At 43.3% G+C, this 12,593-nt stretch overlaps 1 protein-coding gene across 5 annotated transcripts; it reads left to right on the forward strand.

Annotated features, from left to right (window-relative positions):
* Positions 1-278: 278 nt before the first annotated feature.
* Positions 279-10,719, forward strand: LOC128342698 (gastrula zinc finger protein XlCGF49.1-like). 5 transcript variants are annotated; one of them, XM_053290438.1, is made up of 4 exons: positions 279-434; positions 1,721-2,018; positions 6,178-6,767; positions 9,247-10,719. In XM_053290438.1, exon 4 carries the CDS (start codon positions 9,333-9,335, stop codon positions 10,125-10,127), a length of 795 nt encoding a protein of 264 aa, XP_053146413.1. In that variant the 5' UTR covers positions 279-434; positions 1,721-2,018; positions 6,178-6,767; positions 9,247-9,332; the 3' UTR covers positions 10,128-10,719. The 5 variants fall into 5 exon arrangements, with proteins under 5 accessions (XP_053146413.1, XP_053146417.1, XP_053146414.1 ...); XM_053290442.1 differs by having other exon boundaries at positions 6,178-6,648; XM_053290439.1 differs by having other exon boundaries at positions 6,518-6,767.
* The last annotated feature ends 1,874 nt before the right edge of the window (positions 10,720-12,593 follow it).

Genomic DNA, 12,593 nt, shown 5'->3' on the forward strand with positions numbered 1-12,593 from the left:
TGCAAAAAAAGTAACCTGTCTGGAAGACTCAACACTTATGGTAGAGACAACCTCACTTGTAGAAATATATGAAAACTGAAAAACAAATTAAATACCAAAAAAAAAACCCAGGAAGAGTACTGCTCAATGGGGAAGAGCAAATAGAAATAACCACCCTTGACTCTCTTGATTTCACTTCCCCAGCCGGGCTTCCTAACTGCCTGTGTTTTCTTCTTGCTTTCAATTACAACTCCCAGAAAGCATTGCAAGCCTCATAGAAAAGACAAACAGCCGGCTCCTTTTAACCTGTGCATAGCAGAGGATGGAAGCACTTAAGTCATTCCCTGGGCTTTTTCATAGATTTCCCATCTCCTGCTTTGGAAAAGCTGCTTGTTTTTTCCCTTCCTGGGGCTGGATCCTGATCATTCTCTCTCCCTTAATTCTATGGAATTTGGGTAAGTGAAAAGCTGTTACTTCTTCCAAGAGAAAAGAAAGAACAAGGCAATCCCTTGGAGAGGGGGGAGTAGTAATAGGCAGATGGAGCAATAGACTTCCCTAGTGGCAAGACAAGAGGTGAAATGCAGAAAGCATTTTGCTTTCTGCATTTAAAATCCTGGGGTGGGGAGTGTCCTTGTGGTAGCCCCTTCTAAGGCAAGGCTTTGTAGAAGCAGCACCTCAGTGGCCCAAAACCAAGAAGGATTTACAGCCTGATTATCTAGACTTCTATCTGATCTTGGAACTCCAAGCAACTTTCACAGGCTTCTTTGAGAAGGTAAGCAAATATGAAGCTAGATGTCATCTGGTAGGCATTAAATACTTGATAAACACACCTCTAGACAAAGTCTGTCATCAAAGGCTCCTAAGGAAACAAATCCAAATTCTGCCAAAAAGTATTACATGTTGTTGCTTCTGCTATTTGGCACCCAAATAACTCTGAATTTCAAAGAGGGAAAGACTACAAAAGAGTTAGTTAAGGCAAATTTCAAGTGCTGTGCAATGTGTGGAGAACTGGCAAGAAAAAAAGCATGCTCAGCCTCTCCATTTTAGCCAGTGCCATTACCCTGACAGAGTAATGACAAATTATGGTCAAGTTGCCCAGGATACATTATTGAAAAATGCTGACACCTGACAGAATCATGATAAATTATTGTCCAGTACTTCAGCAAGCACTACCCATCAGAAAAGCTTCCCCTAGTATTGAAGTGTGGATAATGTCAGTCTAGTCCAACATAAAACATTACCCATCTGAAAACCTCACTGCTGTATTGGAATCTGACTGGGTAATGAAAAACCATATTCTTGTCCATCAGAAAATATTACTGGTTATTCAAATAAAATAAATCAGACAGGCAAAGATAAAACTTCACTACACCAGCCCTGGGCAGAAGAGATTGGGGGCTCCAAGCAATTCATTGGGGGCCCATACCCCATGCACACACACACCCCAATGATGCCCAATGACTGTAGACCCACAAAGCAGATAATTAATTTTGTACATATTATTCAACCCCATCACACCTTCTTGGCCCTGCCTCTACTGTTGGCACCAGAATGGATTTTTAATGGGGTTTCCCTCATTATTTATTTGCACTGGACTGCCTGCCCGTCTCTTCCTCTGCTATTGACTCAAATACATGATGTATAAGTGGCATTTGTTCAGGGTTTCTAAAATGATTTATATCTCCCATATTGGAGGTCAATTTGCCTACCTATATTCATTCTCTTCCATTTAAATTTCCAGATGAGCAACCTCAGCACACCATTCTGGACCACTCTCATTTATCCTGGGGCTAACTATAGTCTGCAGCTATTTTTGTGAGGTGACACATGGAGAATCAAAACTCCACAGGCCCACCAATAGGGGAAGGATCAGAAGAAACATGAGATGCCCGTCATGACCTCCAGGGTGCTGCACTCTGCAATGATCCTAAAGCACACCTGGCTACTTCCAAGCAAGACACCAAAGCCTACCCATCTAAAAAAGAAAGGATTTTGTGGTACCTTACTAGACAGCAAAGACTTCACAGAGCACAGAGAAGGTATAGTGTGTGACAAAACTTGGGGGAGGTGCTCACACCTTACTAGACATCTAAGAACCCCTTGGCCTCAGGGCTTGGAATGTCAAGGCATAAAAAAATGCTAACAATTGTATTCAATGATGGGGAAGTGTCTAAAAATGATATACTTTCAACCATACACCATACAACCTCTCTATCAGTCTGTGCGTGAACAGGGTACATTTAAATTCTAGTTTTCTTACTTTTGACATTTGAAATTCATACCTACATGTAAGTAATAGTATTACTGAAGTGTCAGACATTTGTCGTATTATCTGGCTGTATAGCAAATGAAAAAATTGAATTACTTTACTATGCAAGTAAATAATTTATGTTTCAATATTTATCTGCATTTTAAAAAGTTGGGGCCCCTTCATAACATATGCTACAGGCTCCACACTAGCTTGATCCAGCCGTGGTTAAAACATATAAAAGTTCAAATTTAAATAAATAAACCATAAGAACTGCTCAATAAATCCAGATAAGTCAGAGGTACTTTTTGTGCGGGGTCAGAACTCCAGAGATGATTTTGATCTGCCTGTTCTAAATGGGGTCACACTTCCCCAAAAGGAATGGGTTCGCACTCTGGGAGTACTTCTGGATCCACACCTCTCCCTGGTTTCTCAGGTTGAGGCGGTGGCCAGGGGTGCTTTCTATCAGCTTTGGATGATACGTCAGCTGTGTCCGTTTCTCGAGATCAATGAACTCAAAACAGTGGTACATTTGTTGGTAACCTCCAGACTGGACTTCTGTAATGCGCTCTACATGGGGCTGCCTTTGTACGTAGTCCGGAAACTTCAGTTCGTTCAGAATACGGCAGCCAGGTTGGTCTCCAGGTCATCTCGGAGAGAACACATTACTACTCTGTTGATGGAGCTACACTGGCTGCCAATAGGTTTCCGGGCGGAATACAAAGTGCTAGTTATAGAAAGCCCTAAACAGCTTAGGTCCTGGGTATTTAAGAGAATGTCTTCTTCATTATGTGCCCCACCGCCCATTGAGGTCACTTGAGGAGGTCCGTCTCCAGTTACCGCCAGCTCGTCTGGTAGCCACACGAAAACGGGCCTTCTCGATTGCTGCCCCGAGATTGTGGAATGCGCTCCCTGCTGAGAAACGATCCTCCTCATCTCTGACTATTTTTTAAAAACATCTGAAGACCCATCTCTTCACCCAAGCTTTTTCAGCTTTTTAAATTTGTAGGTTTCAATTTTATGCTGTTTTTAAATTGTTACACTGTTTTAACCTTTTATATTTGTTTTAATTGTTTTAATGTCATTGTTAACCGCCCAGAGATGAAAGTTTGGGCAGTATACAAGTTAAATACATACATACATACATAAAATAAAATAAAAATTTTAAAATCTTGGCTGAAGAGATGTGTCTTCACTTCAGCTGTTTCCTAAAAGCCAACAGGGATGGAGCAGCTCAAATCTCTGCAGGAAGTACATTCCACAGTACCTGGGCAAATACAAAGAAGGCTCGCCTCTGAGTTGTCACCACAGGAGCCAGTGGCACCCTCAGACGAACCTCCTCTGAAGATCTTAAGAGGCGGTTGGGTCCATACCGAAGAAGGCATTCTCTTTAATACCCTGGGTCCAAGCCATTAAGGGCTTTATACTGTAGGTAATAACCAGCACTTTGTATTTTGCCTGGAAACCTATTGGTATCCAGTGTAGATCTTTTCAAATTGGAGTAATATGGTCTCTACAGGACATCCCAGAGACCAATTTGGCAACAGCATTCTGCACCAGTTGCAGTTTCCAGATGACATACAAAGAATATAAGAATAGCCCTGCTGGATCAGGCCCAAGGCCCATCTAGTCCAGCATCCTGTTTCACACAGTGGCCCACCAGGTGCCTCTGGGGAGCCCACAAGCAAGAGGTGAAGGCATGCCCTCTCTCCTGCCATTGCTCCCCTGTAACTGGTGTTGATGCCTCTGAGCCTGGTTGCCTCTGAGTCTGGAGATGGCCCACAGCCACCAGGCTAGTAGCCATTGATAGACCTGTCCATCATGAATCTGTCTAAGCCCTTTGAATAGTGCATTGCAGTAGTCAAGCCTGGAGGTTACCAGCAAGTGAACCACTGTCTTAAGGCCACTCACTTCTAGGAAAGGGTGCAATTGGCAAACCAGCCAAAGCTGATAGAAAACACTCCTGGCCACCGCCTCCACCTGAGGTACCAGAGAGAGGGTTGGGTCCAGAAGTACTCCCAAACTTAAGGGGCTATCTTTACCATCAGGGGCATAGCTAGGGGAGAGGGGGCCCGTGCTTACCCCTCTCCCCGGTGGCCCCTTGGAGTGAGATAAATAATGAAGAAAATAGGGAGAGGTGGAGCTGGGGGGCCCTCAGGAGCTGGGGGGCCTGGGTTCTTTGAACCCATCTGCTCAATTATACCTACACGCCTGTTTACAATAACTCCAACATCCATCTGCCTGATGGTTGTGCGCTACAGTGCACTCTGAAAGAGATTTCAAGCCTGAATTTTTCATCCCATCCTCTGAAAGAATAGAAGAGAGAGGTTTTGGGGTGTATTTTTTTTTAAAAAAACCTCGTCATCTTAAAGAACTGCTTTACCACTCTGTTAGTCTTGTACTATATGGCTTATTCTTCCCTGTGTTAAAAAGCTGCAATTTAACCCACAATATTACCAAGTGACAAAGTGGTGGTCTCAACTACTATGATATGAAAGGGTTCAAAGAACCTGGCCCCCCCAGCTCCAGGGGACCCCCAGCTCCACCCCTCCCTATTTTCTCCATTATCACCCTCAATCGGGGGAGGGGGCAGTGGGGAGAGGGGCAAACACAGGCCCCTATCTATGCCCCTGGTCTCAACAGCACACTGTATGCATATTTCCTCAGAAGTAAGATTCATTGTATTACTCTCAGGAGAGTGTGCATAGGATCAGGGGTGTATCTAGGGTAGGGCAGGCAGGGCACGTGCCCTGGGCACCACTTGAAGGGGGGCGCAATTTCTTAAAATTATTTTTTAAAAAAATGGCCACCAAAAACAAAATGGCCACTGCACATACTCAAATGGCCCCTGTGAGGCCCTAGGCCATGCCAGGCCTCACAGAGGCCATTTGAGCATGCATGGTGGCCATTTTGTTTTCAACAGCCATTTTTTAAAAAACCAATTATTTTTAAAAATGGCCACTGCACATGCTCAAATGGTCTCTGCGAGGTCCTAGAGGCCAGTGGGGGAGGGGGTAACCTTTGCAGACCCCCCACCCATGGTCTATAGGAAGCCCCCCAAAGGGGCTACAAGTTTTTAAAAAATAATTTAATATAATATGTCACTGTACACATATTCAGTTTGGCACTATGTACAGAGAATCAGGGCTAGTGAATACTGAGCTGAAGCTTATGAGCTAGGATTGTATTCATTTGCTCTTACTTTGCTTCTTAAGATAAGTGAGTTAAATGTGATGTCTTAATATTATGGCTATTAATGGTGAGTTTGTCTTTGAATCAGTGTGAAATCCTTAGTATTAAGGCCCACTGGGATTTTATTGATGCTCTCTTTCTCTCATTTTAACTGTCTTTCTGAAAGACTAGAATATATTCCAAGCAGTTACACAGTTTACTCTGCATATCCTTTAATTATTTTCAGAGTATCTGGGAAAAGCCAAATTCTCCATTTATTTTTAAAAAATATGTAATAGTGATGCTACAATGCATAGTAGAGAATTAGATAGGCACTTCTGTTTAGTTTTCCAAGTACACCTCCACATAGTATTTGGGTATTTCATGAGCCCTAGCATACCGAAATTTGTAGTTTTCCAGCATTTTTTTGGTCTAGCTATGTCCACTGCTAAATAGTTTTTGAAATTTTAAAAGATTAATGAGCTTGACTTGTATTTTTTTAGCTGATATTATAGTAAAGTTATCTGAAAGATGGGTGTCAGATGTTTGGACAGGGGGCGCAATTTCAGTGCTTGCCCTAGGCGCTATTTTCCCTAGATACGCCTCTGCATAGGATTGCTGCCAAGTCAACGAAAGGGAATGAATGGGTGGGATGTGCTTGACCAGCAACTAGCAATTGACCACATCAAATATTGTTTTAAGGGAGTCTCAACAGAACTTAGAAGGGGAAGGTGAGGAATGCTGTGAAGTTCAGTAACAGATTTTTTTTTTTTTTAAAGGGCGAGACAGACACCCAACCAGCAGTGCTCAAAGCCCTGGGACAGATGAAAAATGGTGCTATGAATACAAAAGGGACACCCCTAAGAACTCTTCCACATGCAAGCTTGAATTCTTTTCTGCATGCAGGTCAATCCAGAAAGCAAAAGAAGCTAAAAAAAGTAACCTGTTGGAAGAGCCAAAGCATTCAACACTGGTAGCAGAAACAACCTTGCATGTAGAAATATATGAAAACTGAAACACATGTTGAATACAAATAAAACCAGGGAGAGGATTGACCAGTGGGGAAGAACAAATGGAAACCAGCACCATTGACTCTTATGGTTTCACTTCCCCAACCAGGTTTCCCACCTACCTGTGCTTTCTTCTGGCCGTGAACTACAACTCCCAGAACACATTGCAAGCCTTAACAAACATAAATGACAAACAACTGGCTCCTTTTAACCAGTGCAAAGTGTGGAGGATGGAAGCATGTAAGTCTTTGCCTGTGCTTTTGTATAGGTTCCCCATCTCCAGTCTTGGATGTGCTGCTTTTCCTTCCCTGAGGCTGTATCCTGGTGGTTCTCTCTTCCTGTTTCCAGTGGGAATTTGTGTAAGTGAATAGTTGCTTCTCCAAAAAGAAGCAACCAGGGAATCCCTGCCTAGAGAAGGAGGTATAGTGCTAGGTAGAGAGAGGAATAGACTTCCCTAGTGGAAGGGAACAAAGAGGGAGGGCTTGTTGCTTTCTGCATTTAAAATTTTGGGTGGGGGATGTTCTTGTGGGAGGCTTGATAGAAGCAGCACCTTGGTGGCCCAAAACACAGAGAGAAGAGTTGCAGCCTGATAATGTATTTCTTAGACTTGTCTTGGAACTCCAAGCAGCCTCTACAGGTTTTGGTTAGAATGGCTGCTAGTAGCCTAGTGCTAGGCATTCATTACTTAGCAAATACAAATGTAGACCATCTAACACTAAAGGCTTGTAAGGAAACAAATCCATCTTCTACAGAAAATAATTAGATTTTGTGGCTTGTGCCACACAGTTACTGGCACCCAAATAACTCTGAAATGCAAAGAGATAAAGACTGCAGTGGTGTTTGTTAAGGCAAATTTCATGTGTTGTGCAGTGCCTGGTGAACCGGCAAGAAAAGAGCATGCTCAGTCTCTCCATTTGTAGCCAGTGCCCTTACCCTGACAGAGCAATGGGAAATGATGGCCCAGTCCACCTAATGGCACAGCGGGGAAATGACTTGATTAGCAAGCCAGAGGTAGCTGGTTTGAATCCCCGCTGGTATGGGAAACACTTATATTGGGCAGCAGCGATATAGGAAGATGTGGAAAGGCATCATTGTTGGGGGTTGTTAATTGTTACCACCAGTAGGTAAAACAGCAGAGCACTAAGGAATGAGCACACACTCCAGTTACAGAGTAGGTAGCAGAGGATGGTTTAGTTGTTGCAGCTATTTAGCGAAAATACATGGAGATCCTTGTAGAACTAAATACTGAGTATTTATTGGTTAAGTGGCCCTATCCACCCCCAGCACAGTACTTCCAGTGACTGTTGCTGGTGTCTATCTTACGTTTCTCTTTAGAATGTGAGCCCTTTGTGGACAGGGTTCCATCTTATTTGTTTGTTATTTCTCTGTGTAATCTGCTCTGAGCCATTTTTGGAAGGGCGGTATAGAAATCAAAATAATAATAATAATAAGTACACTTGGATAGGAAAGCCTAAACCTAATCTAAAGGACTACATGAAATGAAAAGGTAAGGAGGGAGACAGATGTTTCCATCGGTTCTCTAAGAGGAAAGGAAGGATTGTGACTCAGCCCAGGAAGTGCGGAAGAGTCAGATCAGGGGTCATAGAGTAGTAACATAGGAAGCTGCCATATACTGGATCAGAGAATTGGTCTATCTACCTCCGTCTTCACAGACTGGTAGTGGCTTCTCCAAGGTTGCAGGCAGGAATCTCTCTCAGCCCTATCTTGGAGAAGCCAGGGAGGGAATTTGAAACCTGCTCTTCCCAGATATCTTACAGTGCTCACATTTTTAGTCTCCCTTTCATAGGCAACCAGGGTGGACCCTGCTTAGCTAAGGGGACAAGTCATGCTCCCTACCACAAGACCAGCTCTTGCTACCACAAGACCAGGTAGAACAGTTAGGGAGACCCTTACTCATTATCTCTACTCCCAATGCCCCTAGTGGTCATTAGGAGAGTTGGTGTAAAAGGTCGATGCACTGGAACTCCATTTCCAACAATCATCTCGTACTGCACGGGAGATGGCAATGGTAAACCCCTCCCGTATTCTACCAAGGACAACCACACACCAGGAGTTGACACTGACTCAATGGCACACTTTACCCTCAGGATGCATGATTGAAAAATACTGAAATCTGACAGAATGGAAATTATGGCACAGTACATCAGCAAACATTAGCCATCAGAACAGCTTCCCCTAGTACTGAAATGTAAATGGGTTCTGAAAAATGTCAGTCTCATCAATCATAAAACATTACCCCTCCAAAAACCATACTTATATACTGAAGTCTGACTGGGTAATGGAAAATTATATTCTGGTACATCAGAAAATATTACTGGGTAAACAAATATTGGACAGGTGAAGATAAAGTATCAATACACCAGCCCTGGCTGAAGAGACTGGGGCTCTAAGCAATTCATTGGAGGCCCATACCCCACCACCAATGACTGTAGACCCATAATGGAGATAATTAATTTTATATATATTATTCAGCTCTATGATAGCTTCCTGGTGCTGCCTCTTCTGTTGGTACCAGAAGTGATGTTTTCACTTCAGGGTATCTGAAAATGACAATTATTAAAAAGCACTTGAAAACCCACGTCTTCAGCCAAGCTTTTCCAGCTTTTTAAATTTTTAAGTTTTAACCTATTTTTAATTTTTAGTTTGCCTTAATTATTTTAAGTATTTTGTGTATGTTTTTACTTGTTTTATATTATTGCTAACTGCCCAGAGATGAAAGTTTGGAGGGGTGTACAAATTTGACTGATAAATAAATTTGTCGCTGCATATTGGTGGTCACTTGCCTACCAATGTTCATTCTCTTCTTCCCATTTCCAGATGAAGAGCCTCAACACAGCAGTCTGGACCCCTGTCATTTATCCTGCGGCTGACTGTAGTCTGCAGCTTGGTTTTTAGGGGGATCAATGGAGGACCAAAACCCCACAGGCCCCCCAATAGGGGAAAGGTCAGAAGAAACAGGTGATGGCCCTCATTACGTTCACGGGTCTGCACTCTGCAATGATCCTGAAGCACTCTTGCCTACTTCTAAGCAAGACCCCAGAGCCCAGCCATCAACAAAAGAGAAGGTTTTGAGGTACCTTACTAGGCTTCTCGGAACAGAGAGAAGATATAGATGTTCAGTGTGTGACAAAACCTTTAGGAGGTGCCCACAGCTTACTAGACATCTAAGAACCCACACAGGAGAGACACACTATAGGTGTTCTGTGTGTGGAAAGACCTTCAGGAGGCATCTAAAGCTTACTATACACCAAAGAACTCATAAAGGAGTGGAACCATATAAATGCTTGGAGTGTGGGAAGAGATTTCCTCAAATCAGAAAACTTATTGCCCATTCAGGATCCCACACAGGGGAAAAGCCATATTCATGCTTGCAGTGTGGAAAAAGCTTTGCTCGTAAAGATCATCTTACTGAACATCAAAGAACCCACACAGGGGAGAAACCTTATTCATGCTCACATTGTGGGAAAAGCTTTGCTCAGCAAACTGATCTTACTAGACATCAAAGAACTCACACAGGAGAAAAGCCCTACACATGCTCACACTGTGGGAAAAGCTTTGCTCGGAAACATCATCTTAATGCACATCAAAGAACCCACACAGGGGAGAAACCATATTCATGCTTCCAGTGTGGAAAAAGCTTTGCTCAGAAAACTGATCTTATTAGACATCAAAGAACCCATAAATTGAAGAAACCTTAGAAATGCTTGGAAGGTGGAGAGAGTTTCTGTCACTAATCAATCCACCATGCACATGAAGAAATACTTGAAGAGAGATATTTTTACAAATGCTTGCATTCTAGCAAGAGCTTTGATGATTATTCTTGTCTTAATGAACAGGATACAATACATACCGAAGAGGAAACTTAACTATTTGGAGTGCGGAAAGAGCTTCAGTCACAACACATACTGCTTTTCACTTCAAGAAATCCACACAGGCAAAATTACAATCTGTTTGTCCCAATGTAATTATGTCCTTTGAGTGTTCTTCATTTCTGAGCCTTGTGATCCAGCATTTTTAAGTGGCATCTCAATGAGGAGCTCCCTGGTGGTTTTAATTGTGTCTTTTATTGTGCTGGGCTCAATGTTTTTAAGTGCTTTGATTAAGAAGGGGGAGAAATGTGATCTGAAGCTTTTCCCATTGATGGAGTAATTGCAGCGATCATCTTCTGAGGCATCCGAGCATTCTTCTGCAGTGGAACAGAAATGTTGGCTGTTTTTAGAGGTTCTTTTAAATAGCAGTATTGTAATGTATTTTCTGTGCTTACTAATAAAGTTGGATTATTTTTCTTGGTCTTTGTTCCAGTGGCCCATGTAACAAACCTGTTTCCAACCATTGCTAGTCCCTTGCTAACAGAGCAAAGAGGTGCCTTTTCAAAGGGGTGATTCTCTTTATTTAGCCGGGGGAGAGGAACTGACCCTATCCAACCCCAGCACAGCATCCCTCTAGTGGCAGGTCCTGGCATCTATCTTATGTTTGTTTTTTAGATGGTAAGCCCTTTGGGGTCATAAATCTTATTCTCTTCTTTTTCTATGTAAACCCGTTTGGGAGGTTTTGTCAAAAAGCAGTATAAATATTCTTCATTGTCGTAATCTTAGTAGCAGAGGCTGTCAGGATATCCATAAACATTTATTTATTTATTTAAATACTTACTATACCACCCAAACTAAAAGGCAAGAAGGGAAGTACAAGGAAGACATAATGGCATAATAATTTATGCTTTGGCTTTCCAGCTAGATTTGGACTACAACTCCCACCATCCTCTGTCACAGTAGCTACGTAGTCATGCATGATGGGAGTTGTAGGCAACATCTGAAGGAGGACCAAAGTTGTTCCGTTCTGACCCAATCCCATATAAGGAGCTTTTTCACATATCGGCCAAATTTACCCAGAAGTCCCTGTGAGTTATCAGGAAGCACTTCACACACAATTTGGGTTTTTCTCTGGACAATAGAGTATAGCCTGATTTATATTGGGGTATAGAAAATCTACTTATTGAATCAGCTTTTCAGGGCAACTTTGAACTTGCAGTAAAGCCTTTACATAAACAGGTGAGGCCTGCTGTCAGGGAAAGCTCCTGGTATTTGGTAGGCAGAGTGCCTCTGGCCAACTAAAAACAACCACCACCATAAGATGGAAGGGCTGTTTTCTCTCTAAGGGATAAGTCCTAGTCTGTGTGTGTGTTATTTGCCCGAGCTAGCAAATTCCTGTATTTTAGTTTGTCCCTGCCTGGATGGGGTGGTGTCAGCTAGGGCTGGGGGAGGCCCCACATTCCTTTGACCCACGTCCTGTGTCTCAGTTGGAAGCCTACTCTCTACATAAGAGGTGTGGGCCTGAAAGCATAGTGAACAGAGCATTGGAGTTTTGTGGGTGTTTAGTGGGAAGTGTGCGGGAGAGCCTGGAACAAGCCCCTGTGATCACAAGGAGCCCAGTGGAGAAGAGAAGCTAAGTACAAATCCCTTCCTCATAAAATTACTGATCTCTCCCTCATATTCTTGAGAAAGTCTGTTTGGACAGTTAAATAGCTGACCATTACAGCTGAGACCTATCCTTCTAATAAACTATTTCTAAATACTGTAAACAGCCAACAAAACCCCTATGGAGATAGAAGGTCAGCAGGGGAAGGGGCACTTCCCAGTGTATTGCACAGAGTGCCACATGTATGACTATTTGCTTCATGGGCAGAAGTCATGGGTGCGTCCTCGGTACAAGGGGCTCCTGGCTCTCAGGGAACAAGTCCATTCCCTTGAGACCAAGGTGGCGGATCTGGAGAAGCTCAGAGAGGCATGTGGACGAGACTTTCAGGGACGTGGTAGAGGCATCCCACTCCAGGGCTGATAGCTCTGCTGCTGTCAGGGAGAATGAAGGTCTAGGGGAAGGAGGACATCGGTCTGAGGAAGAGGGAAATGCTCCTTTAGGAGGGACCCCTTCCATGGATGAGGAGCCCATATTCTCTTGCACAGGGGATAATCCACCGGGGAGTGGGGGCCTCCTTGTAGTGGGTGATTCTATCATTAGAGGTATAGAGAGATGGATTTGTGGCCCACGTGTTGACCGCATGGTGCCTGGTGCCTGCCTGGTGCGAAGGTTGCAGACTTCACGCAACATCTAGACAGGTTGTTAGGCAGTGCTGGGAGGAGAGAGCTATCGTGGTTTACATCGGCACC

Source organism: Hemicordylus capensis, chromosome 2 (genome assembly GCF_027244095.1).
Source record: "Hemicordylus capensis ecotype Gifberg chromosome 2, rHemCap1.1.pri, whole genome shotgun sequence".
Classification (NCBI taxonomy): domain Eukaryota; kingdom Metazoa; phylum Chordata; class Lepidosauria; order Squamata; family Cordylidae; genus Hemicordylus; species Hemicordylus capensis.